General features: G+C 44.6%; 9 protein-coding genes across 9 annotated transcripts; 3 read left to right on the top strand and 6 right to left on the bottom strand.

The window, feature by feature from the left end:
- Window positions 1-41: 41 nt before the first annotated feature.
- Window positions 42-2845, bottom strand: V2V93DRAFT_367402 (Mre11 DNA-binding presumed domain-containing protein). Its single transcript, XM_066909565.1, has 7 exons — window positions 2695-2845; window positions 2506-2633; window positions 2274-2431; window positions 2124-2211; window positions 1803-2062; window positions 1158-1744; window positions 42-1088 (listed from the first exon to the last, which is right to left on the bottom strand). The coding sequence occupies exons 1-7, from the start codon at window positions 2714-2716 to the stop codon at window positions 73-75; spliced, it is 2259 nt and encodes a 752-aa protein (XP_066766454.1). The 5' UTR covers window positions 2717-2845; the 3' UTR covers window positions 42-72.
- A 139-nt stretch (window positions 2846-2984) lies between these two features.
- V2V93DRAFT_367400 (Prefoldin) lies at window positions 2985-4038 on the bottom strand. Its single transcript, XM_066909564.1, has 3 exons — window positions 3714-4038; window positions 3461-3627; window positions 2985-3382 (listed from the first exon to the last, which is right to left on the bottom strand). The coding sequence occupies exons 1-3, from the start codon at window positions 3741-3743 to the stop codon at window positions 3220-3222; spliced, it is 360 nt and encodes a 119-aa protein (XP_066766453.1). The 5' UTR covers window positions 3744-4038; the 3' UTR covers window positions 2985-3219.
- Window positions 4039-6480: 2442 nt separating this feature from the next.
- On the top strand, window positions 6481-10701 carry V2V93DRAFT_379425 (P-loop containing nucleoside triphosphate hydrolase protein; the record flags this gene model as incomplete). The annotated part of the gene is made up of 3 exons (XM_066912010.1): window positions 6481-7701; window positions 7774-8550; window positions 8617-10701. The coding sequence occupies 3 exons, from the start codon at window positions 6481-6483 to the stop codon at window positions 10699-10701; spliced, it is 4083 nt and encodes a 1360-aa protein (XP_066766452.1).
- Window positions 10702-10794: 93 nt separating this feature from the next.
- V2V93DRAFT_399987 (tRNA wybutosine-synthesizing protein) lies at window positions 10795-12085 on the bottom strand. The gene is made up of 2 exons (XM_066912568.1): window positions 11600-12085; window positions 10795-11533 (listed from the first exon to the last, which is right to left on the bottom strand). Exons 1-2 carry the CDS (start codon window positions 12056-12058, stop codon window positions 11111-11113), a joined length of 882 nt encoding a protein of 293 aa, XP_066766451.1. The 5' UTR covers window positions 12059-12085; the 3' UTR covers window positions 10795-11110.
- Window positions 12086-12221: 136 nt separating this feature from the next.
- Window positions 12222-13913, top strand: V2V93DRAFT_367392 (uncharacterized protein). The gene is made up of 3 exons (XM_066909563.1): window positions 12222-12605; window positions 12679-13155; window positions 13209-13913. The coding sequence occupies exons 1-3, from the start codon at window positions 12291-12293 to the stop codon at window positions 13890-13892; spliced, it is 1476 nt and encodes a 491-aa protein (XP_066766450.1). The 5' UTR covers window positions 12222-12290; the 3' UTR covers window positions 13893-13913.
- V2V93DRAFT_367390 (uncharacterized protein) lies at window positions 13872-15343 on the bottom strand. The gene is made up of 3 exons (XM_066909562.1): window positions 14863-15343; window positions 14707-14804; window positions 13872-14650 (listed from the first exon to the last, which is right to left on the bottom strand). The coding sequence occupies exons 1-3, from the start codon at window positions 15297-15299 to the stop codon at window positions 13983-13985; spliced, it is 1203 nt and encodes a 400-aa protein (XP_066766449.1). The 5' UTR covers window positions 15300-15343; the 3' UTR covers window positions 13872-13982.
- Window positions 15344-15489: 146 nt separating this feature from the next.
- V2V93DRAFT_367388 (uncharacterized protein) lies at window positions 15490-17993 on the bottom strand. Its single transcript, XM_066909561.1, has one exon. It carries the CDS (start codon window positions 17763-17765, stop codon window positions 15831-15833), a length of 1935 nt encoding a protein of 644 aa, XP_066766448.1. The 5' UTR covers window positions 17766-17993; the 3' UTR covers window positions 15490-15830.
- An 806-nt stretch (window positions 17994-18799) lies between these two features.
- V2V93DRAFT_385485 (P-loop containing nucleoside triphosphate hydrolase protein) lies at window positions 18800-21308 on the bottom strand. The gene is made up of 2 exons (XM_066912239.1): window positions 20371-21308; window positions 18800-20312 (listed from the first exon to the last, which is right to left on the bottom strand). The coding sequence occupies exons 1-2, from the start codon at window positions 21214-21216 to the stop codon at window positions 18924-18926; spliced, it is 2235 nt and encodes a 744-aa protein (XP_066766447.1). The 5' UTR covers window positions 21217-21308; the 3' UTR covers window positions 18800-18923.
- A 145-nt stretch (window positions 21309-21453) lies between these two features.
- On the top strand, window positions 21454-22621 carry V2V93DRAFT_367384 (uncharacterized protein). The gene is made up of 2 exons (XM_066909560.1): window positions 21454-21738; window positions 21796-22621. The coding sequence occupies exons 1-2, from the start codon at window positions 21618-21620 to the stop codon at window positions 22401-22403; spliced, it is 729 nt and encodes a 242-aa protein (XP_066766446.1). The 5' UTR covers window positions 21454-21617; the 3' UTR covers window positions 22404-22621.
- Window positions 22622-22853: the final 232 nt, after the last annotated feature.

The raw sequence follows: 22853 nt of genomic DNA, 5'->3' as shown, positions 1-22853 counted from the left end.
AATTCTAATATTTTGGATTTCTGGATTTTTAAATTTATAATGTCATATAATGCCTTTTGTATTTTGATAAAGCTAGTTAAAAATATCCTCGTCACTGTCATCGCTCACAATTTCAATCGGAGCAACGCGAGCTCTACTTTGCGACGTAGTTTCGGATGCATTCCTAGAGGCTTCCAGGGCTCGTTGACCTCTGCTATTACTGGCGCGGGCTCTTGATGGTGCCTGCATATTGCGAGTTGATTTTGATGCCGCAGATGCCCTTTGTCGGGATTGTGGCTGCGGTGTAGGTGCTGTGCGGGAGGATGTGAAAGGAAGCATATTGCGACGGCGAGAAATATTTGACGCTGAACTCTGTTTGGGGGGTCGCTTGTCGATTGGTTCTCCTTGTTCTTCTTCACTGTCATCTTCATTTATAGACTCCGCATCTTGCATATCTTCATTATCGTCTGCGGCTTCCTGTAAAGAGTCAGGCGTCTGATCATCACTGGTATCCTCATTGAACAACGGCTGGGTCTGACGACTTGGTGCTTTACGAGAACGACTATGCAATTTGGCTGCTGAAGCCGAAGTAGAAGTAGTTGTTGCATGTGCTCTTCGTGTCGTACTGGTGGTCTTCTTTGCCGGGGCGGCGGCGCGCGAGCGACGAGGTGGTGATGACGAATCTTCGCTTTCGCTGTCTGATATCTGCCTTGAGCGGGCAGCCGGTGTATTGGCGATTTGTCTCCTCCCTGTTCTTGTTCCTGATTCTTCGGCAGCGACGACTCGGGACCTTTTCGATCCTAAATTGGCTTCTTCTTCGGCGACGGCGGGCAGCTGCGCCAAAGCATGGTCGATTGCGTCTTCGTCGACATCGCCTAGACTTAGCAACCGCTTCACTTGATTCTCAATTGTATTCTCGACAAACGCTTTTATCGCATGTCGATCATCTTTGTCTACATATTGACTTATAGCATTGTCTAGACCTGTCGATGGGAGAACTTCAAGTGTGTATTGTTTGAGAAACTCCTGAACGATAGTTTGGACTTTGATGTCTTCAAGCTCGACTGCGTCTACCACATTGATTTCTTCTCCGACATCATTTACTCGTCCTATATCATCAATATTGGTACCTCTCTTCGACAGAAATATAAAATGAAAACTCTGATAGGAAAACTTACTAGTCATATTTGCCGATTTTTTTTGATAGAACTGGACAACATCATTAACATTTGCAACTTTACCTACAAACCGATTCGAAAATCGTCGTGGGTTTTCAACTTCATATCCTCCAGAGTATTCTACCCGTAGACGAATAAGCGGTAAAGGAGGGTCTTCTTCTGTCAGAAGATGTCCTAATTCGTCTGAGTTTGCTGATCGCCATTGCTCATTTGCTTGATCGATCAGCTCTTCAATTTGACCTGTTAGCCACTCTATAACGCGTCCTCTGTTTTTCGCCGCCGCTGAAATCCCGTAATCTTTAGACATCACCACTTCTTTCATAATGAACGGACGAACGGTCGCTAGTCTAATCTTCTGGACTTCATACTCAATACCGGTGATTGATAACAGCCCAACAAATTTCTCGGCGGCTTCGCCTTCGCATAAACTTGTCACGACAGATGATCCTGGTTGAATTACTTCAAATCCAGTCTCGGGATTTGGAATTGGGTCCATAAGGCATTCATGCTCGTGGCCCCAGATCACTAGATCGAGGAAATGAGGAAGGAAGTTTTCCGGCAGATATCCAGTCTCCGTGTGAGCGTGACTAATTATGAATAGTAAATATCTCAAATCACCAACAAAAAATTTCTTATATAGCATACTGATTCTGATGTAGGGCCATTAAATTAAAATATTCACCTCTATTTTCTGAGTCAGGTCGCATGAATTTGACCTTATGATCGCGAAACGTGCGATGTAATCTCTCGTCCCGCACATTTTCCATGCCATAGATGGCAAGTTTCGTAGCTCCCTTTTGGAAAACTAAAGGCGCTAGAGTAATATTATCGTTTTCGCGAATTTTGCCAATATGGTTGATCAAACCTGTTGCGGAGATTATATCTAACGCAGATAGACTGCCTCCCTAAATTCATCATTTATCAGTGATCGCTTTTCCTGGATCTATAGAAGATATAATCTCATACTCCACCCGCATCGTCATGATTCCCACTTATAGCTACAATCGGAATAGCCACGTTAATATCTTCATCTTCGTAATTGATGTGCTCGCTGCTATAAATCAACTAATTAGATAGGAACTGTGTAAAGTTATCGATTCTGGCAATATAGCATACGCATCGTTTAAAGACAAGCTCGGATCACTGATTAGTTCGAGTTCACATGGTTTGTCACCATAGCATGCTTCTCGTAAAGTTTTGACGACGTGGTATAGAGATTGTCGCGATGGTTTATTCTCATGGAACAGATCACCGGCAAGAAGCACCATGTCCACCTACCACCAATTCATAATCTTAGCCTTGACATACTTCATTTTCGGAGTATAAAAGCAAAACACACACAACGCACCTCGTGTTCTTTTGCAAGCATCATCACCTCATGGAACGTCTTCCAGGAGTCGTCGCCGCGAATTGGATCGCGCTCGTTATATCCCACATGATTATCAGACGAAATCAGTATTCGTATCGTATTCGACGCTGTCAAAAAATCTGTCAATTTCCGATACTCTTGAAAATATTATTATGCCACGAGACTTACTGTCTGAGCCAAAACTCGGCATTGCTGCAACTATGGCCGCACCTTGGCTATGAAATTGAAATTGAATTGAGAGTGTTGTCTGGGACACGCGTGGAAGCCGCGCTGCGGCTTATTAAAGATTCTGTCAGTTCACAATCACGCTCGTGAACACGCGTTTTAGTATCGTCATGTACGTCTTGCGTAGGAATATACATTTCTTCCTTACGATGACAAATAATAAATAGCGTATAATGAAATATGGTAGCAATAAAGAATTTCATCATGTATATTAAGGCTTGGCGGAACTGGTATTCATGTGAGAATATATTGATCAAAATGTACTACAATCCAAAACCGTGTCAACTCGCATACACAGACATATAATAACTGAAAGACGTGACGTGATATTGGCGCTGAGAAAATGCCTGTCATTCTAATTATAACAAATTGCGATATCATTCAAGAACAAGGGCGGTTTCAGCAATGCACCTGCTTCCAAGTATCTTTTTGCAAACTAAAATTTAATGTACACCTCGCTCCTTCTCTTCACGACTGCATTCCCAGAATATCATCAATATTCTTCTTTGCGTTGTTATAAGTATGCTCCAAGTAGTTCAACTTCTTTCCCATAGCTTTCAATTGATCTTGGCTATCTGCTTTTTCGCTTTCTAATCGCTTGATATGTTCTGTAATCGGCACATTCATGAACCTGCAAACACCTCAGTTAGCCTGAGTCTACTCACCCGAAATTAAAAATTATACTACTCGCAAATAGATTTAAACGTACATTTTTCCAACGCCTTCCCATACTCCGACGGTCGGTGGGATATCACGAAGCTCCTTCATTGTCAGATCAGTTAATCGAATATCCCGTTCCTTCTGACTTATTTGCTGTCTAACACTGCTGAGTTCCATTTGCGACTGAATGATCCTCAGCTCAATCTCTTGAACCACCTATATTTTACTCTGTCAGATTTCAGTTCTAATAAAGAAAAATGTAGGCCTCTGCGTGGCCAAGTTGTCAAGTTACCGCAACTGACCTTCTGAAGTGCTTCGGGTGGAATCGACATTGTTAAGTAGATGAAACCGTATAATTTAAGTCAAATAGAATCTGAATGGATGCTTTGATGATGATGATGGTGAAATACAATAAATCTGGTCAAATGATTTTTTGATCTTCAAAATTTAATCAAATAGTGGTGAACATAAAGAAGAGAGATCAATAGATTTCCAAGTGCTGCATCTGCAAAAGTCTGTACGCAGTATAATAGCCTCAGCGACAATCTACTCGAGGCTTAAATGGCAGGCATCTTAATTCTTGCACACATTCAACTACAAAAATCGCACAATTCGAATTAAAAATACTTGAAAAGGATCCGAAAAAAATATTTATTTTAATCAATTTGTAATTGGTTTTCATATATAGATTTTTTTCATAGATCTGACTCGAAAATAATGAATATCTGAAAAGACAAAGCAAGCATATTTTAAAACTATTACTCCTCATTCTCCTTAAACAACAAAACACACATATATTCATGCTCGTCATTGCCACGGCTATATAAATTAATTATTAAATACAATAATAAAAAAAAACTAATTTTGACCGTCAAGTTTGCAAGGTGAGAGTAATGATGGTCACTAACAGCGAACGACGGTATCGTTCTTCAGTGACAGGTGCCCACTAATTTTGAAATCGCATACCATAACAGAAGTATTTTTATAGCTGCTCTAAAATGAATAGCTTATGATTTGACATCACAATCTATGTTCCATATCACCAATAACACAACCTGCATACCACAGTAGAGCAGACACATAGCAGACACACAGCAGTAACAGAGCAGTAACAGAGCAGTAACAGAGCAGTAACAGAGCAGTGACAGAGCAGTAGCAGAGCAGAAACAGAGATCAGATCATGACAAAGAGCTGCTCGGTAGCTTCATATTGCGCGAAAACTCCTTTAATAGAGCTTCTAAACTTCTATAAGCCAGTCTGACTCGAAGAATCCAAAGTGCAACGATATCTGTTAAGCGACAGCAATGTTAAACTTTTCGAGAGACAATTGATTGCTCTCTTGATGTTTCTTTTTTCGATTGGCAATTCGTTCTATGCTACTATCTATTGCGATTTGACAATATATTTTCCACAAAATGAGCACGCTTTTCCTTTGCCTTAACAGAAAAAAATATTATAGCACAGAATGGACACCGATAAAAATTCTCGAGTCTTTTCAGATATCAGCAAACTCAATGCATGAAGTACCATCTACGCAGCTCATTGTCGTTTTAAGTCCAAAAAGCCAATAAGGAGAGACAAATTGAAAAAGACAATTAAGAGAAACAATAAAGAAACAGGACACCGGGGGTGACTAACAGAAAGTAACTTTAAAGTCCTCTTCACAGTTATCGAACATTTTTTTTTGCATACGACAAACCATCACTAGTCATAACATGTCCCTTGCTTAAAATATAGTAGTACAGATATACCGTACTGTCTAGACGTCAAAGAGAAGTGGCCAAAGTGCGATAGAAGCAGTGCCAAAGAAAGCATTTGATTATCTCACTGAAGACGATCTGAGGGATCGTTACACTTTGCAGCAGCGGTTCTAATTATCAAACACGAAATTAAAATGTTTCATAATGCGTGTTTATCGTAAACGGCGGCATATACTTGAAGAGAATGTTTTTTTTCTACTTGGTGCTTTCAAGGCCTGCGTAAAAGATCACATAAAGGCATTATATAAAGATACATTCAACTGACAATGTTTTGATCATCAACCTATTACAGGCGAACGAGCTACGACGAGATTTATTAAATAAATACTGCATCTGGCCACTTAGCGTCCCAAGGCAGCTTCGAAGAGTCATATTCCAGCACTCGATATAGCTAAGCAGATCTACGTGAGACAAGCTACACTATGAAGCTGCCAAAGATAAGTTTTTAAACACTACGCAAACCGAGCAAAGTGTGACCCATATAGCGAGCTGTCGCGACATTGCTATTCAAATATAAATCGCTATCTAAAGACATGCTGAGCGAAAGGCAGGAGAAAGATGTCTTTCGAAATTCCTAGTGCGGATCGCCGGACAAATAAACCCGTTGCCAAATTCGGGTGAGTCGACGCAAACACCGAGCTGCGGCTTTGGGTTCTTATCGCTCCATGCTATCAGTAAACTCAAAACCGATGTTTGATAATTCAAGTTTCTCACTGGAGCGCCGCGCCTAAACAAACAGTATGCGGAATTAACTGGACATCAGAAGAAAGCAAAGCGAACATTGCAATTTTAGCAGCTGCGGGTCAGACAATAGTTACCCTGTGACTGCGTCATCAAAGTCATACATCTCATGCAAACCGATAAACACGCGCACTTTCATGATCTCTGTGCCGGAAATCACTTACAGTACTCCAATACTATAAATCAAAGAATCCGCTTATAATCTTTTTGGCTCAGGCCTTAGCATGCATAATACTCCAAGACAGCCTTGGTCCGTTCGTGATTAGGGGTCCGCGCGTGGGTCTTTGCGTGAGTCGAGCTGATCACCAGAAGACGAATACGGGCGATAAGCCCTGAGCCAGAACGGTTACAGAAAAAACCCAGCATTCGCGCGGGTTGTCGGAGAGATGTCAATACATGTGCCTCAGAAAATAGGCCAACCTTAAAGTATACGCGAGGCGCCGATAGATAGACTCTGATAACAACCAGTGCGTCTGTCTTCTCCTTCTCTCTCCCTTTGTTGTAGTCACGGTCGAACTCGCAATCGTTTCTTGACAAGCTAACACTGAGTGTGCTTGACTACCCAAATATGGCTGACTGCGACAATGAGAAAGCTCCACTCACTGTGAACACGAAGTCGCTTTCAGATGATTCCGCTTCTTCTCATTCCTCTGTAGTCTCGCGTAAGGGTTATTCGTCTATCGATAGTGTTTACGATGAGTTTGCTGGACTTCCCGACAAGGATGCAGATATCTTGCGCGAACAGGTCACAGTGCCGGTGGTATCTGCCTCGTTTTTCAGATTGTTCCGTTACGCGACCAAAAACGATAAACTCCTGTTAGCAGGTGGAGTCGTCGCCTCTATTCTAGAGGGCCTCATGCGCCCGCTGATGTCTTATGTCTTTGGTTTCGCGACTGAACAGTTTACCAATCTTCCAAATGGAATGACTAGCAGCTGGAATAATGGAACATATGAGTATTTCAACAAGACCGAGAACATGCTTTTCAACGAAACATCACACAAGTGGTATTATCCTAGTGATGCGTTCAGCAACTTCACATCCGATTACTACGGATACGGTAACTACACGGATGGCAACTACGAGTACTATGCCATGTCAAAAGATGATTTTTTGAGGCAAATTGGATATTACTCGCTTGCTCTGCTACTTATAGCAACCGCTGTTTCCATTCTGACTTACATCAAGTCTTTCATTTTCATTGATCGCGCCGAGGTTCTTGCCTCTCGCATTCGTGAACAGTATTTGGCTGCCACTTTACGTCAAAATATTGGCTACTTTGATAAGCTTGGAGCCGGTGAGATCACTACCCGTATTGCTTCAGATACCGTTCTCGTGCAGGACGCAATGTCTGAGAAAGTCGGCTATGTGATTTCTCATTCGACGACTTTTGTCGCTGCTATCATCCTTTCATTTACCCAGTCTGCCGAATTGACGGCTATTATTTTGGGAAATGTATTTGCTATAATTGTTGTCAGTCTTTATGGTTCAAAAGTTGTTACAAAATATGCTGAGCGCTCTCAGACTGGTTATGGCGGCGGCGCTACTCTTGCTGAGGAATCAATTTCCAGCGTTCGAAACGTGCAAGCCTTTGGAATTCAGGAGCGCATGGTTCAAGCTTTTGACACCTTTCTTCAAGTTGCTGAACAGTGGGACCTTAAGACTGGTTATGCCAGCGGCCTTCAGAGTGGTCTTGTGCACTTCTTTGCCTTTGGCATTGACGCTCTCACTTACTGGCAAGGAACCCGGTTATTGACTGAGGATAAAGTTAGTGTGGGCATCATGATGACTGTGAGTTTTTGTATTTGTTATTGCTTTATCTATTTATTGCCTTTGCTAACTTTGAATTATTTTCCTTGCTAGTGCGTTATGGCACTGTTCCAGGGAGCGTTTGCTTTCACCATCATCTCTCCATACGCTGCCAACATTTCCGCTGGTCTTGCTGCCTCTACAAAGATTTTTGCAACTATTGATCGCAAGTCTGCTATTGACTCTTCTGTTGAGACTGGCTCGCGTCTTCAAACCGTTTCTGGAGATATTGAGCTTAAGAATGTTCGCTTTATTTATCCATCTCGCCCCAACGTTACTGTTCTCCGTAATTTCTCGTTACAGATTCCTGCTGGAAAGACAGTCGCTTTAGTTGGATCTTCTGGATCTGGAAAGAGTACTATCATTGGTCTTATCGAGCGCTTTTATAACCCTCTCGAAGGGCAGGTTACCTTGGACGGTCATGATATCACTGATCTCAATATTCGCTGGTTGAGACAGAACATTGCACTTGTATCGCAGGAGCCGAGTCTATTTGCGGTTACAATCTTTGAGAATATTGCTTACGGTCTGATTGGTACTAAATTTGAGTACGCCGCCAAAGAAGAGAAAATGGATTTGATTATTGAGGCGTGCAAACAAGCTAATGCCTGGGATTTTATTTGCGAGCTTCCAGAGGGGCTTGAAACGCAAGTTGGAGAGCGCGGATTCTTGATGAGTGGGGGTCAGAAGCAGCGTATTGCTATTGCCCGAGCTATTGTTTCGGATCCAAAAATTCTGCTACTGGATGAGGCCACTTCGGCGCTTGATACAAAGAGTGAAGGCGTTGTGCAAGAAGCGCTTGATCGAGCTTCGAAGAACCGAACCACTATAGTGAGTCTCGTCCTGCTATCTTATACCTAATTATAATCTACTATACTAACTTTATTTTGAAAATAGGTTATTGCCCATAGATTGTCAACCATCAAGGATGCCGATCGTATCGTTGTCATGCGCACTGGCACCATTCTTGAGCAAGGCACTCATACCGAACTTTTGGAAAAGAAGGGAGAGTATTACAGTCTTGTTGAAGCGCAAAGTATTGCTGGTGCAGTAGAGCTTTTCACTGCGGCACCCGACGAAGACGATGGCGAGGCTCAACTTGACGAGAAGGCTGGCATTGAGATGACATCACTTGCGAAGATCGAGACTACTGCCACTGCGACTTATGTCGACGTGGAAAGTGGAGAGAGCGAAGACCTTGCTTCGGCATTTACTGTCTTGAAAGTCATTTACAGTATTGCTAAGCGTGATCTTGCTGCTATGCTCCTAGGACTTTACTCTGGTGCCTTGACTGGTGTTGCCTATATTGGCCTCAGCGTTCTCTACGCAGTCGCACTCACCTACTTGCAAGAATATAGCACTCCATTCTACTACGAGATTCTCCGTCGTTCTGTATATCCTCTTGCCGGCTTTATTTTCATGCATGGAGGTGTTTTGTTCTTCTCAAACTCTATTGCGGGAGCAACCTTTGGATATGCTTCGAGCAGACTTATGCGCCGTATCCGAGCCATGTCATTTCGTCAGCTTTTGCGCCAAGATATCGCGTACTTTGATGCTAGCGAGAACTCTGTTGGTGCACTTACTTCTTCGCTTGCTAGTGATGCGCAGAGCATCGATGCTCTTGGAGGTGAGACCGCTAATAAGATGGTTGAGTCTTTGGTTGTCATGCTTGGCGGTCTCATATTCTCCCTTTTTGTTGGATATAAGCTTGGACTTGTCATGTTTGCTACGGTTCCATTGATTCTTGTTATTGGATATTTCCGTTTCCGGTTCCTTGCGAACTATATGGAGCAAACTAAGAAGGAAAACACATCTTCATCAGATTACGCCTGCGAAGCTACCTCGGCTATCCGTACAGTCTTGTCGCTTACTCGTGAAGAAGAAATCATGGAGCGTTATCGCGCAAGCTTGGCACGCACAGTTAAATGTAACCGTGGCGCCAGCAACAAGTCTGCTATTTTTGATGGTATCTCTCGTGGAATGCAGTACTACATTATGGCGCTTGGGTTCTACTACGGAGGACAATTGGTTGGAAATGGTGAATATACTTTGTATCAGTTTTTCCTCATCTTTTTGATTGTCGTTTTTGGATCCGAGAGCACGACTACTGTTTTTACGTTTGCGCCTGAGATGGGTAAAGCTTTACGCGCTGGTCGTAGCATCAAGAGGCTCTTAGAGTCTGAGCCTGTTATCGATGCGCAGAGCACAGAAGGCATCATGCTTAACGCTGAGAAGACAAGTGGTGAAATTGAATTCCGTGATGTGCATTTCCGCTATCCCACGCGATTGAATGTTCCTGTTCTGCGTGGATTAAACCTCTCTGTGAAAAAAGGACAGTTTATCGCCCTTGTGGGATCCTCGGGATGCGGAAAGAGTACCACCATTGGTCTGATCGAATCGTTCTATCGACCACAGCGTGGCGCCGTATTCCTTGATGGACAGGATATCTCGACATTGAATGTCGCTTGCTACCGCTCGCAGATTGCGCTCGTGCAACAGGAGCCTGTTTTATATGCTGGGTCAATCCGATATAACGTCTCCCTAGGATCCTCTAGGCCAGTTACTGACGAGCAGGTCGAGAAAGCTTGTCGCTCAGCCAATATCCATGACTTCATCATGTCTCTTCCCGACGGATACGATACACTCTGCGGATCCAAGGGGGCTCTCTTATCGGGTGGTCAGAAGCAGCGAATTGCCATTGCTCGCGCATTGATTCGTGAACCTAAGGTTCTTCTATTGGATGAGGCAACGTCGGCGCTCGATAGTGAGTCTGAGAAGGTCGTACAAGCTGCGCTTGATGTTGCCGCCAAGGGTCGTACGACAATTGCTGTTGCGCATCGCTTGAGCACGATTCAAAATGCGGATATGATTTATGTCTTTGAAAGTGGACGTATTCTTGAAAGTGGCACTCATCAACAATTATTAGCTAATAAGGGCAAGTACTTTGATTTGGTGCAGTTGCAGGCTTTGGAAAAGAATTGAGTAAGTGCTATTGGATTCTGGATCGCTTTTCTTATTTTTGATTTTTTGGTATTTTTGGTATTTTTGGTCATTTTGACTAATTTATTTTTTATTTTCATTTGATTATTTTTATTTTATATATACAGAATTTGGGAATTTGGGTGGATATAGACTAGAATATACATGCGGGTGTATCAATGGCATAAGTTGAACGACTAGAACAGTAGATCAACTTTTGAGTCGACTCAAAAGAATAGCATTAGGAGGCCATTCATGCGTAAGGGTAGATCACTTTGACTGGCCCTCTAGATACATATGAGCTCGCCAGGGCCCTTTAATGGCAATCTAGTGAGCTGTCATCGTCAAGATAATTTTAACCGTTGTTTGAGGCGTATATAATACGCGTTGTAAGTCAGACATCAGCAGCTACTCAAGAATCCACCCCTCCCGCTTCAGATTCGCCATTTCTCTGCTCTAGAAGTTGCTGCTGTCTTGTCAGACCCTCTGCTTTCTTCCGAATTCGTCGTTCCTCTTTCGTCTCCGCGTTCTTGATTTCCGAATCTAAACCCAAACTTCTCATAATACTCTCATGTAATCTATCAATACGTCTTCTATTCTCTGTGTATCGTTCTAATGCCATAGCCATCAAATGCGCAAGATATGAATCGCCCACAAGGGGAATTATACAGTTTTCATCGTCAGGCGACAGGAATCCAATTGGTGAATCGATTCTTAAAGAGCAACGGATCGCGAGGATGTTGCCGTTATATCCTGATTCACGAAAACCTGCTGCTAAAGCCACACCTAATAATTTCATAGCAATGGCGTAATCTGCGCACAATACATGTAAAATCTGCAGAGTAGAGTATATTAGTGAGTTGCTGCTGAAGGTTCAACAAGTTGGAAAAGGAGGACTCACCATCGGTTCATACTTGAAATGTACATATCTTCGATGCAAAGTATCTCGCGCATTAAAACCATCAGCTGATGAACTGATTCGCAGGTCTCCAAGTAGAATGTCAGTCCACGACCTTCCCTCAACTCGCTCTGCAGTCGGAGCATCGTGCGTCACGTACAACCACCGCCCGCCGCCGCCTTTCCCACCCACCATCACTGCACTCGTTTCTAGTTCATTTTCGTCTTCCTGATCTTTTTCATGTTTACTATTTTTTAACCTGACTCCTTCAGCGTATACCGCGACGCGACCAGCGCATGATGATGTCGTGACTAGTAACTCATGCTGGTTGATCAGTTTCAGAAGCGGTAAAATCTGAACATCAGGACCTCCTTTGGGGCTTAGATCCGGTAATGGAGAGTTTAAGTCTTCCAATATATGTCTTTTCTTTTGCAAAAATACTTGGTGATCTGCGGGAGTCATTACTTGATTATTATTGACAGTGTACTTATAAACATTAATGAAATTAATCACTACTCAACGAGCGACTGTAAATTGAGAGAAAAAATCTGCCGCACAAAATGCGGCGCACTTGCAAAGTTTTGAGTTTGATGAGCGCCACGCGCGCGTCGCGATATACAAAAACAATATCTCAACCAACCTCTTCACAGTCTTCTTTCAGCAATTTCTTTATGCTGGGCAAGATAGAGTAGATATGATGAGCTTATTGGATTTTATCTTATCACAACCATCATTTACCGAGACTCGTATACCGTCGCTCTACAGCGACTTTCGTCGACTCAAGGACTCGAATCCTGATGGCTACGAAGCAAATGTGAATGTCTGGAAGATTGCACTCATAAATGCAACTCGGACATTAGTGCCAAAGACGGATAAAGAGGATGGGAGTGCTGGGAGTGCTGGTAGTGTGGTACGTGATGATGTGCTGGTAATACATTCTGGGTCAAAGTTATTAGATAGTCTAAGTTCCGCGAAGTGGGGACGGCCACTTGGACTCAGTGCTGTATTTGTACGTGAAAGTTTCTCATCAGCTTTTTGTATGAAAATGTTTTCCAAGGATCAGCATACTAATTGGTATACAGGAAGAGCAAGCAGCGCAACATAGATTTGTGCCAAAATCAATTTTTCTCGCCCAAAAGTTCAGCATATATAAAGATCCGCAATGGAGAGTGATCAAATATGGCTCCTCGATGGCGCGCTGGGCATTCCGCGACACTTTTGTCAGCGAGTACTATCAGACACTTGTGTCATGGCGTAAAAAGGATGGATTACCGGAAGCTGATTACGTGATTTTGGAAAATGTCGAGGCAGCAGCTAAAGTACTATTATCGAGGGTGAAGGCCGCAAGTCAGAGAACTACTCTCAAATTCGCCGGAGTGTACACTGTGGAGATGATAAAAGATCTGTTTTCCGTGGACCCGTTTGGAACGGCGAGTATAAATATGGCAGATGGCAATGACTTGAACCAAAATGATGTCCCGATTCTGTCTGACCTGGACATGTCGATCTTGATCAAGCATATAACCCGTGACATGCAACAGGCAGTGTCTTCGGGAACAGTGAGTCTATTTTTTTTTACAAAATGGCTTACAAATTTCTAATGAGAAACTAGATAATCAAGTTCAAAATAGGATCAGAAGCACTGACACCTATATCAGAAGAAGAGACGACTGTCGCAAAACTATGCTCAATGATCCACCAATTAGATAAACGCGTTTCAACTCAACATTCACAGGCAATCGCTTCACGGCAGAAATCTGCGGAATATATTTCCAAAAGACCGCAGACCGAGCACTACAAAAACTTAGCTCTTGCTGAACTTAAAAAGTCGAAAGTTGCCGAGTCGACGATTACAAAGAGTATGAAGTATAAACTTCAACTGGAGACGTTACTAGAAAACATCGAGAGTGCACATGATAATCTTGAAATGACAAGGATAATGGAGAATAGTTTACCGGTACTTGAGCAATTGAACAAACGAGTCGGTGGAGCAGATAAGGTTGCAGATCTTGTAGAGCAGGTGCAGCAACAAGCCGCGGAGACGGCGGAGATAGGTAGGATAATTAACGAGGCTACTACGGGACAAGTGGATGAAGAGGATATCGAAGATGAATACGCGCGATTGCTGAAGGAAGAGTCAGGCCAGAATACTGAAGAGCGTGCGGAGGTTTCGGGTGAAGATCTTGCGGATCTGTTGGCTAAGGCTACTTTACAAGATGTACCAGATATCGAAGATAGAGTCGACGATAGCAAAGTGAAGAAGGAAGAACTTAAACCGGCAGCAGTGGAGAATTAAAGGAATATAATACAATCTAATTTCTATGCTGCGTATACTATATACATAAATCGTAATAAAAAATGCCGACTCCAAACTATCATAGTCTTATCAATCCTCTGACGATACGCCAGACACAAAATTATTAGATAAAGAAGTAATTTCTTCATCCGGCTCTTCAACAACTGCAACCTCCTCTAGCTTTCTAGGCTCCGCTTCTATCACAGATGATTTCTCCTCAGCTTTCTGCTTCTTTTGCACACTGCTCCTCGCTATTGCAATTAGATCTTGAAAATCGCTTTTATGAGTCATAGCCCAAGCATCTAGATCTTCCTCTTTTTTCCCCTGCAATGCATAACGCGTTAAACTGGCTTCCCATTCTGATAACTCTCGAAGTAACTGCGTCTTGCTCTTCGGAGATGTGAGATCGGCATTCGCGTTCCAGAGACTGACCCATTCAGTATGTCGATTTTGTAAAGTTTGCTTGTTTCCGTGAGCAGGGATACCAAGATCTTGGAGTTTATTACGGAGCTTCGATTCATTGAGAAGACTGTATTGTAGTTTAGGAAGACGTTGGAAAGGTTTTGAAGAGAAACTGCTGCTTGTGAGAAGGGTCTTTGGGGGTTTTGATGTCGAGGATGCTGTCGTGCCGTTTAGTGAATGTTGGTGGGATGAAGAGGATATAGATTTAACAGAAAGGCAGGATTCAATGTGCCGCATTACTTGCTTTTCTGTCATTCGTTGATTACAAACAGGACATGGAACGAGACCGTTGGTAGCTAAAGCGGTGGCGTTAGTGGTAAGTCAGATAGTAAAAGGAGACAGTGCCATATACCTTCTTCGTCATCAAGAATGACAAAGCAGCCACTGTTTGCTGCAGAATTATCTTCAGTAGGCTGCTCATGATCGAGGTCAAGATGCTCCTGGTATGATCTTTATCGCGAATTAGAAAAAGAATATTAAAACCGAGAGAACTCAGGAAATAACGTACACGCTCCTCCGCATTCTCGAGGATCGCCGAATTCCATCTTCCTGAGACGACTCAGTCTTATTTACAAGATGGTGTCGTCTCCTCTTACCCGACACATCCTTTTTCTCCTGAGACGACTCTGCTTGCGCCTTTGCAAACTCCAACATTGTCATTCGAGAACTTCGAAACCAAAAGCACAAATCTTCCAAGACCTGATTCCTTCGCAGTCGCACTTCAGTCACAGAAGCACGACATATGGGACAGCAAGGAGCTTCTGCGCTAGGCGTAGCGGCAATGCATTTCCGTATACAAAGTGAACAAAATGAATGTGAGCATTCTGTGATCATCGGCGCAGTATACCAGTCCCTACATATACGACATCGAAGACCAGTATCTAGAGGTTCAAGTTGTGGAAGGGAAGTTGACGTCCAATCTGATGGGTCTGAAACGTCATCCATTATATTGTTGATTTTCGTATTGATTGTTTGTATGGGAGGGAAAGATAAGTGTGCTCGACGCGAATCAGAACGCGTTGTGGCGCTGGCAAAAAACGTGACCTTGACGCGTGAGCGTTGATTGACCAGGCTTACTTTCAGCAGTCCGCCGACATATTTCATCTATTAGTCGCCCAATTAAATACACGAAAAGTCGCTATAAACACATTCATCAAATCTATTGAATTATGTACAACTAAACCAAAGAAGACCGCGCAACCCAGCGGCATCTCCATAAACGAACCATATCAATATAATACAGCACATTTTTTTTTCGCCTCATTGACTTCAGTCTCAGTTATTAAACATGATATCACAAATAAATACAAGTGGACATTACACATAAATATCAAACTACAACAGAAAAAATACTCCATGAACAAAAAAAACAATCCGTAGTAAGGAAAAAGAAAACCACCCATATAAAGCAAAAACTATGACACCCAACTTGAACTTCATACACATAAAACACTTTCTTTTGCAAAAAAAAATATCTCACAGTTCAGCAAAAAACATAAAAGGTCCTTCAACGGCGTTGCTTACCGATGGATCAGATCCATCGCGCCATCGTCCAAGCATGATCTTGGGGCCAGGAATATAGACACCATTATATTCCCAGACGACACCTTCACCATCATCAGAGCCACCATCAGAGTCAGTCAGAATGTACTCTTTCCGCATTCCAAACCTTGCGAAACCAGGCAAGCCGTAGCATGCGTCAAGAGGAATAAGGGTAGAGTAGGTGATGTAGTCGTAACGATCGCGACCACGGCCGACGAAAGAGACCGGGCCGTGGATGGGTGGCAGATCAACCTGCATGATTTGCATGCCGTCAAACTGGTCAACAATTTTAGCCGAAGATGAGGGCCTCTCAGGCTTCTGCGATGGGTAGGACGGGTGTGATGAGGGACCAGTAGCAGACGGCGTCTGAGAAACAGAAGGATGGCTCGCGCCGTGGTAACCAGTAATTTGAGTAGGCGATGGAGAAGAGAATGGCAATGCCTCAACAGACGGGACAGTGGCAGGATCGGGCATGGCAGGCGACGAGGAGCTGGAACCGGGTAGTGGTGCGTAGCCAGGAAGAGAGGCAGTGGCAGGCTTGAAGCGCGGGTCAGGAACAGCGGTAGTGTTTTTGTTTTCCGTGCGGGCTCCTGAAGTGCGACGCAAGACGTCAAAGTCCCAGAATGCCAAATATCCATAGAGTCCAGTCCAGTCCTTGGGGAAGTCAAAGGTGTCGCCGTCTGTGAAAGTGAAGTCTGCGGCCTCGGGCGGTGTGTTAAAGAAAGGAAGCAAGCCTTCGCGAACGGTTGCAGTGCGCTCAGAGTGATGAACAAAGAAGTTGATAATTGAGATGAGGACATCAAATCGAGGAACGACAGAGGTTGTGCAGGAAGCGTCAATATCAGACCAAGCTGAATCAGGTAAACGTTGAGGGCCCACGGCGCGGTACATGCTACCAGCACCGGAGCGCGATTGCGCCGTCTCTGTAGGTGTAGTGAAGAGAGGGAAGCGAGAAGAGTCGTAGACAACGGCTTGCATTTCGCGCAAATCAAATGTCTGAGGAGCGCGGATTAAGTGTTGGCCAAAGACAACGCGAAGCATATCGATACGCTGTTGGAGAATGTAGGCATTAGGCTTTAGAGTGTAAGCCGAGGGCGAAGGCAGCTTGTCAATGTGAACAACAGGAACGGTGCCAGGTAGCAGCTGATCGAAGATGATTGCCGAAAAAAGCTGCGACTGAGCAATAATGCTGAAATTGCGAGTGCTGTTCTCGCGGAGAAGACGCAAAGCTAAAGTGACCACTTCTTCGCGTACGCTAAGACGGTATTGAAAGTCTGCATAACGGGCGCGCGATTCTGCGCCGTTCTTGAGGAAGAGGCGAGCGCGACGCTTGAATTCTTCGAATGGAGTACGAGGGCGACGCTTAGTCGTGCGCACACAACGAGGCTGAGACTTTGACAAGATCTGATTAGAAAAGGAGGAAGAAGGGCCTGGCGAGGGTGAGGAATTAGCCGACTCGGAAGGGGAGGCGCTGCGGCGACCAGAGTCTGTATGGACAGTAGCGTAGTTGTATGAGGTAGAGTATGAAGATTTCGAGAAGCGAGCCTGAGAGCCAAGACCTCCGTGAACGTCGAAAATGAGACGCATGTTGTCTTTCTGATCGGTTGTGAGTAGACGCTGCTGAGCCGCTACTTCCGTGGGGAGGTCAACGTTTGCGGCAGATGTAGCGGAGGGAGGGACGACCTCGGGAAGGAGAGGGTCGAACGTGCGACGCAGTCGGAAGCTCCAAAAGGCATTGTTCTTCAGGACGAGGTCGTGGACGGCGTGGGAGGTGCAAGCGACGTTAATGAGGTCGGCGAGCGATAGGAGGGAAAGAACCTGGCAGGTTACCTCGTCGGGCAGTCTGAGCAAGATCGAGGGTTCTGCCATGGCTAGAGCGAGTATCGGCTCAAACAAGGACAAGAATGAAAGGGAAAGGAACAAACGAACGAACGAACGGAGAACAGCTGTAATACCTAGGAAGGGGAGGAGGAAGAAGAAGAAGAATAGGAAGGAGGAAAAGAAAAGAGAGCAGAGAAGCAAAATGAGATAGAGAACTCAGAGGCGTGCGGCTGCGCACCCGATAGCTTTATCGGGCATCGCACAAGGCCGTGGAGGGTTAGGACACGCTCACCGTGTTTCCGCATTGGGAGAATGCCCTACGCAAACCGCTTGCTCCTGCTCGATCGGGTATCCATTTCCGCATTGGGTAATTTCTGAGCGGCAGACAGATATAAGCTGGGCATAGAGTATAATAGTGATTTAGACAAGATTAATATTATTTGTGTTTTTTAGAGTATAATTTCTGAGTCGAGATAGGAGTAGCAGCAGAAGCAGCAGCGGCAGTAGCAGAAGTAGATATCATAGCAGTCGTATTCGGGTCTGTGGCGCATGCGATGACTCCTCCCTGACTTTGGCATCCAGACTGAACAGCGAGAAAATGTGCACAGCGTGGAGAGGACCCTGGAGACAGGTCGACTGCGTTGATATTGCGGATAATACTCGATACCCAGGATTTCTTATTCATATACTCTCGTCTTCTCTTGATATTCTCCTTATCTTCTCCTTGCTCATATATCTCTGCAAACCCTCTTCTTCTCCACCTGCGCACTGTCCCTGCCTCTCGCGTTCTTTCCGACACTAGTTGCCTCTTTCGGACCTTGCTCTCTCGTCTCCATCGTCACCTGCCCATGTTTCTGCTAGAGAATGGTAGCGTCATTCTCTTTGCAAGCGCTATCCTCTCTTTCGGCAACTTCTTGCGAATACCCTCCACTACCGTTTCTCTAGCTGGCTATCAGATTAGTCCGGTCTCACGGGTTATATAAATCTTTGTTAGCAAGATTCGGTAGCTCTTTTTCCCGAAACTCCGATGTGCTCTTGCTTACGTTTTCTTGCCTACGTTTTCTTGCCTCTAGAATTTGCGACCATAATCAGCCTGAAGCTTTAGATTGTATTATATAAGCAATTTCATTCGTGTTAATCGATTGTGACAACTATACAATCATTGATATGGTCTTTTGTTATCATTCTGTAGTAACATAGCAGTAATCAGTGCTGCTGCACCACACCTGCGGCATCCGCCTTCGCCAGAATATCTCTCTTGTAATCCTCTATACTTCCTCTAAAGTGCTCCACGTTGCCGTCATCGCACACCCACAGCTGCTGCGCTGTCCGCGATATGAGGGTGACGTCGTGCGACACCATTAGTATACCGCCCTCGAATTTATTGATCGCCTCGGCCAGCGCGTCCAGTCCTGCCGTGTCAAGATGGTTACTTGGCTCGTCAAGTACTAAAATATGCGGATTCGTAAGTCCCAGGCACGCAAACGCAACTCGTGACTTCTGTCCTCCTGAAAGCAGCTGCATCTTTTGAATCCCCAGAGTACCCGTAATTCCAAAGGCGCCTAAATGTCGACGGTACTCTTCCTCGCTCTTTCCCGGCCACATCTTAGCCATCCACCCTACTGCGCTCAGATTCAAATCGAGGGCGTCAATATGGTGCTGCGCAAAATAGCCAATTCTTAATCGCGCGTTCCGCTGCACCATCCCGCCCGTCGGCTCTGCTTGTCCTATGAGCACCTTCAACAGCGTAGTCTTACCACTTCCGTTGGCGCCCACAAGTGCTATCCGCGAATCCATCTGCACACTCATATCCACCTTCTTCAGAATCGTACGCGATGTAGCGTTATAGGCAAATGTCACATTCTCAAGTTGAATAATCGGCGGTGAAAGCTTCTCAACCTCCGGAAATCGAAAGGTCAGCGTCTGATCTTCCTCTGGTGGCTCCAAAATCGGCAACTTCTCTAGCTTCTTGATCCGACTTTGAGCTTCAGACGATTTGGCAGCATTGTACCGGAACTTATCAATGAACGTTTGTAAATGCTTGCGGTATGCCATTTGACTCTCGTACTCGCGCTTCTGGTTCTTGCGTCGTTCCTCGCGAGTAGAGTAAAACATGTCAAAGTTAGAGTTCTTGTAGTAATCAAGTCGCTCAGAGTGCTGATGAATGATATCGGTTGCGACTTCATTTAAAAATGCGCGATCGTGCGATACGACCAGCACAGTACTGGGGTATCCTTGCAGATAATTTGATAGATATGTGATCGACGGCACATCCAACATGTTTGACGGTTCATCCAGAAGTAACAAGTCTGGCTTACAAAACAGAGCGCGGGCGAGTGCAAGTCGCATACGCCAACCTCCCGAAAACGAATTTGTCGGATTACTTTGCTGTGACTGTGAAAATCCCAGACCCGCAAGAATACTAGCCGCACGGGATTCAGCCTTGTCGCTCTCCATCTCCGACAGCTTGCCAAAGATTTCTGTCAATGTCGAGTCGAGCTCACTGCGCTCTACCTCGAGTGTGCGCTGTGCCTCTTCATCGTCGTCCAACTCTTGTATCCTTTGATCCAACTCTGCCAACTGCGCGGTAATTTTCTACAGTCTTGTTAGCCCACCTTAATCTGCTGTGATTAATAATTATTATGACTCCTACCTCCTGATCCTTAAGTAAATGCTTCCGCCAAACATCAGCATCTAAAACCGACTGCAGCGCAGGAGTATCATCTCCCGAAACTTCCTGCTCGACATGCAAAATTGTGATGTGCTTCGGAACCGCCAGCTCACGTCTCGACAGCGCGCGCAACAAAGTAGATTTTCCAATACCGTTCTGTCCAATTAAACCATACCGATGTCCATATGCAAGCGTCAGAGTCGTGTCCGACAAAATTCGCTGACCAGCGCCAACATACAAATCAAAGTTCTCAATCTTAATGTCTTTGCTCTTGCCCTGCGCGGCACCACCCAACAGAAGCGGATTGACCTCCATGAAAAACTTGTCGTAATCTTCTGGAGTCTGCGTGGCAATCAGCTTCGAGGCCTCATACTCGACAAACTTCATCGCGCGCTTTTCAAGTTTGGCCTGAATCTTACGTTCAGCCTTTTCAAGCTTCTTCTTATCGACCTTCGAGTCGACCTTGCGACCTCCAACAGCGTCCAGATCTACTGGCGTGCCAAATAATCCTACTGACGAAATACCATCGCGCTGCGCACCAATAACAAGTGCCTGCTCAAGTTTCTTCGAGCCGCTGTTGGTCTGCTTCGAAGCCTCCTCCTGCATCGGCAGCAGAGTGCTCAGCAGACTCTCACAAAGAGTCGAAACTGCTTTTGCACTTGCACCCGCATTCAAAAGAAGATCACGAACAAAAGTAATTTCTGTTTGTAAATCGGCGCTGGTGATTGTACGCTCGACGTGGTTCATGTAACCTGCGCAGTATTCGGAGACGACAGAGTCGACTGCAGGAGCGGCCCGGCGGACTTGGTCTGAGATTGTTGGAGCCATCGCAATAAATTTTGCACAAGATCTTTCGCTCTTTTATTTCGCCCCTTAAGTTGCAGCAGGCAGCAATCTACAAGTAAGTAAGCCGATTTCTCGAGATGGAAAATTAGTGAAAGCGCGGCTCAGACCAGAGCTGTTAAAGTGAAGAGAAAAATTAAAAGCGCGCATAAAACAAAGTTTTCTATAATCATAAATAATAATAAAACAAAACTAAAGAGAGCGCGCGCGCGTTTCGATCAACATACACAAATGGCGAAGCCTCACATGTAAACACATCTCCATCTGCTTATCTGCTCTCTGTCCTTTTTTTTTTCGCTCTTCAACTGAACTTTGGGCATTGTTACATTGATTGATCTGGAATTTGGCGTTTTTTCTCTACTCTATTTGTTCTCTTGCAGCTGTCTATGTATCGCGAAATGCCACAGGTTGCCAGTTCTCAAGGAGACTTCATAGACGAGAAGCAACTCGACGATAGTTCCGCTTCGATCTGCCCTACCGCGTCCGTCTCAGTTTCAAGTCCTCGCGGTAAGTTTACTCTTTAATATAATATGTTTATTGTAACGACACTGATACCAGCGACAGCCGCAACACGCGAAGCATGGGACGACGACTTTTCGATCTCGATAGCAACAGACGCGCCATTGTCCGTACCTGCTGAAATCAAGAATTCACAACAAGCTGTACGTGGTCACTTGCGGAACATCAAGCATTTTGCTGCAGAAGTGGAGCATCTTAAGAAACTTATTGCGTCATTGTCGTATAAAGATGAAGTTGAGCAGACGGTTGTTGATGAGGCAGATGCGATAATCGCGCTGGCTGAGACGGGAGATCAAGAGGATGAAGAGGCAGATCTTGAGTGGATTGCAGCTGATGATGAGGTGCAACAGCATGCTGACTCCCGACGAAGATCTTTGGTTGGACGATCAATTTTAGAGGACATATCAACGCATACAGAGCGAAATACAAGTTCTGAACCAGAGTCCATTATAGAAGTCGACATAGATAAAGATGACGCATGGGATTCGAGCAGTGATGACGATGACGATGACAATGGCGGCGTGATCCCACAGATTCAAGACTCAAGGGATACAGAAGAGAAACGGAGACTCGATTTTAGCGCAGAAGCCTTACCGGGATTAATTGAGCGGACAGAGAAAGTGATCGCTCAGCTTTCGAGCGTGCTTGGCTGATGAAATTGCCTACTTTTGCATATTTGTTTTGTTTTGGTGCCTATGGTATTGTTGCTGGCTATCTGTACGTGCGGATTTCCTTTTGCATTTGTTCGTGCGCTGAATTGATTTCTAGTGAAGTCGCAGAGGGTCCACGTTCTGTTATTTAATGATGTATATTGTGTGCATAGATTATTGACTAGTTTTTGAAATAAATGTATATTTTTTGATGTTTGCGATGCCAGAAGTTATTTGTATGCCGGCTGTTCTACAAGTGTAGCTTTCACTGAATCCCAGTAACCAATTCTCTGCTATTCCTCATTTAGGTACAGGCAGCATATATGAAGCTGATAATACTACACTTCAACTTCTTCCCCAGTCCAGATGGGGAGCGTCAAGCCTAACTGGTCTGAAAACAAAGCATCTATATCCAGAGCTAGTGTATCACGTGATAAATTCTTGGACCCGCTA

Source organism: Kockiozyma suomiensis, assembly GCF_038497685.1.
Source record: "Kockiozyma suomiensis strain NRRL Y-17356 unplaced genomic scaffold V2V93scaffold_5, whole genome shotgun sequence".
Taxonomy (NCBI): domain Eukaryota; kingdom Fungi; phylum Ascomycota; class Lipomycetes; order Lipomycetales; family Lipomycetaceae; genus Kockiozyma; species Kockiozyma suomiensis.
This window is presented reverse-complemented; position numbering and strand designations above follow the sequence as displayed.

Excerpts from the sequence above, each read along its gene's own strand:
- V2V93DRAFT_367400 (XM_066909564.1), bottom strand. The coding sequence starts at position 3,743 with ATGTCGATTCCACCCGAAGCACTTCAGAAG. Across the intron at positions 3,628-3,713 it reads CACCCGAAGCACTTCAGAAG|GTGGTTCAAGAGATTGAGCT; the intron begins GTCAGTTGCGGT and ends AGTAAAATATAG. Across the intron at positions 3,383-3,460 it reads TGGGAAGGCGTTGGAAAAAT|GTTCATGAATGTGCCGATTA; the intron begins GTACGTTTAAAT and ends AGGTGTTTGCAG.
- V2V93DRAFT_385485 (XM_066912239.1), bottom strand. The coding sequence starts at position 21,216 with ATGGCTCCAACAATCTCAGACCAAGTCCGCCGGGCCGCTCCTGCAGTC. Across the intron at positions 20,313-20,370 it reads ATTTACTTAAGGATCAGGAG|AAAATTACCGCGCAGTTGGC; the intron begins GTAGGAGTCATA and ends ACAAGACTGTAG.
- V2V93DRAFT_367402 (XM_066909565.1), bottom strand. The coding sequence starts at position 2,716 with ATGCCGAGTTTTGGCTCAGACA. Across the intron at positions 2,634-2,694 it reads GCCGAGTTTTGGCTCAGACA|CGTCGAATACGATACGAATA; the intron begins GTAAGTCTCGTG and ends ATTTTTTGACAG. Across the intron at positions 2,432-2,505 it reads TGCTTGCAAAAGAACACGAG|GTGGACATGGTGCTTCTTGC; the intron begins GTGCGTTGTGTG and ends AATTGGTGGTAG.
- V2V93DRAFT_367384 (XM_066909560.1), top strand. The coding sequence starts at position 21,618 with ATGTATCGCGAAATGCCACAGGTTGCCAGTTCTCAAGGAGACTTCATA. Across the intron at positions 21,739-21,795 it reads CTCAGTTTCAAGTCCTCGCG|CCGCAACACGCGAAGCATGG; the intron begins GTAAGTTTACTC and ends TACCAGCGACAG.
- V2V93DRAFT_367392 (XM_066909563.1), top strand. The coding sequence starts at position 12,291 with ATGATGAGCTTATTGGATTTTATCTTATCACAACCATCATTTACCGAG. Across the intron at positions 12,606-12,678 it reads TTGGACTCAGTGCTGTATTT|GAAGAGCAAGCAGCGCAACA; the intron begins GTACGTGAAAGT and ends ATTGGTATACAG. Across the intron at positions 13,156-13,208 it reads AGGCAGTGTCTTCGGGAACA|ATAATCAAGTTCAAAATAGG; the intron begins GTGAGTCTATTT and ends ATGAGAAACTAG.
- V2V93DRAFT_367390 (XM_066909562.1), bottom strand. The coding sequence starts at position 15,299 with ATGGATGACGTTTCAGACCCATCAGATTGGACGTCAACTTCCCTTCCA. Across the intron at positions 14,805-14,862 it reads TCGAGAATGCGGAGGAGCGT|ATCATACCAGGAGCATCTTG; the intron begins GTACGTTATTTC and ends TTCGCGATAAAG. Across the intron at positions 14,651-14,706 it reads CATTCTTGATGACGAAGAAG|CTACCAACGGTCTCGTTCCA; the intron begins GTATATGGCACT and ends CCACCGCTTTAG.
- V2V93DRAFT_399987 (XM_066912568.1), bottom strand. The coding sequence starts at position 12,058 with ATGACTCCCGCAGATCACCAAGTATTTTTGCAAAAGAAAAGACATATA. Across the intron at positions 11,534-11,599 it reads ATTTCAAGTATGAACCGATG|ATTTTACATGTATTGTGCGC; the intron begins GTGAGTCCTCCT and ends TCTACTCTGCAG.
- V2V93DRAFT_367388 (XM_066909561.1), bottom strand. The coding sequence starts at position 17,765 with ATGGCAGAACCCTCGATCTTGCTCAGACTGCCCGACGAGGTAACCTGC.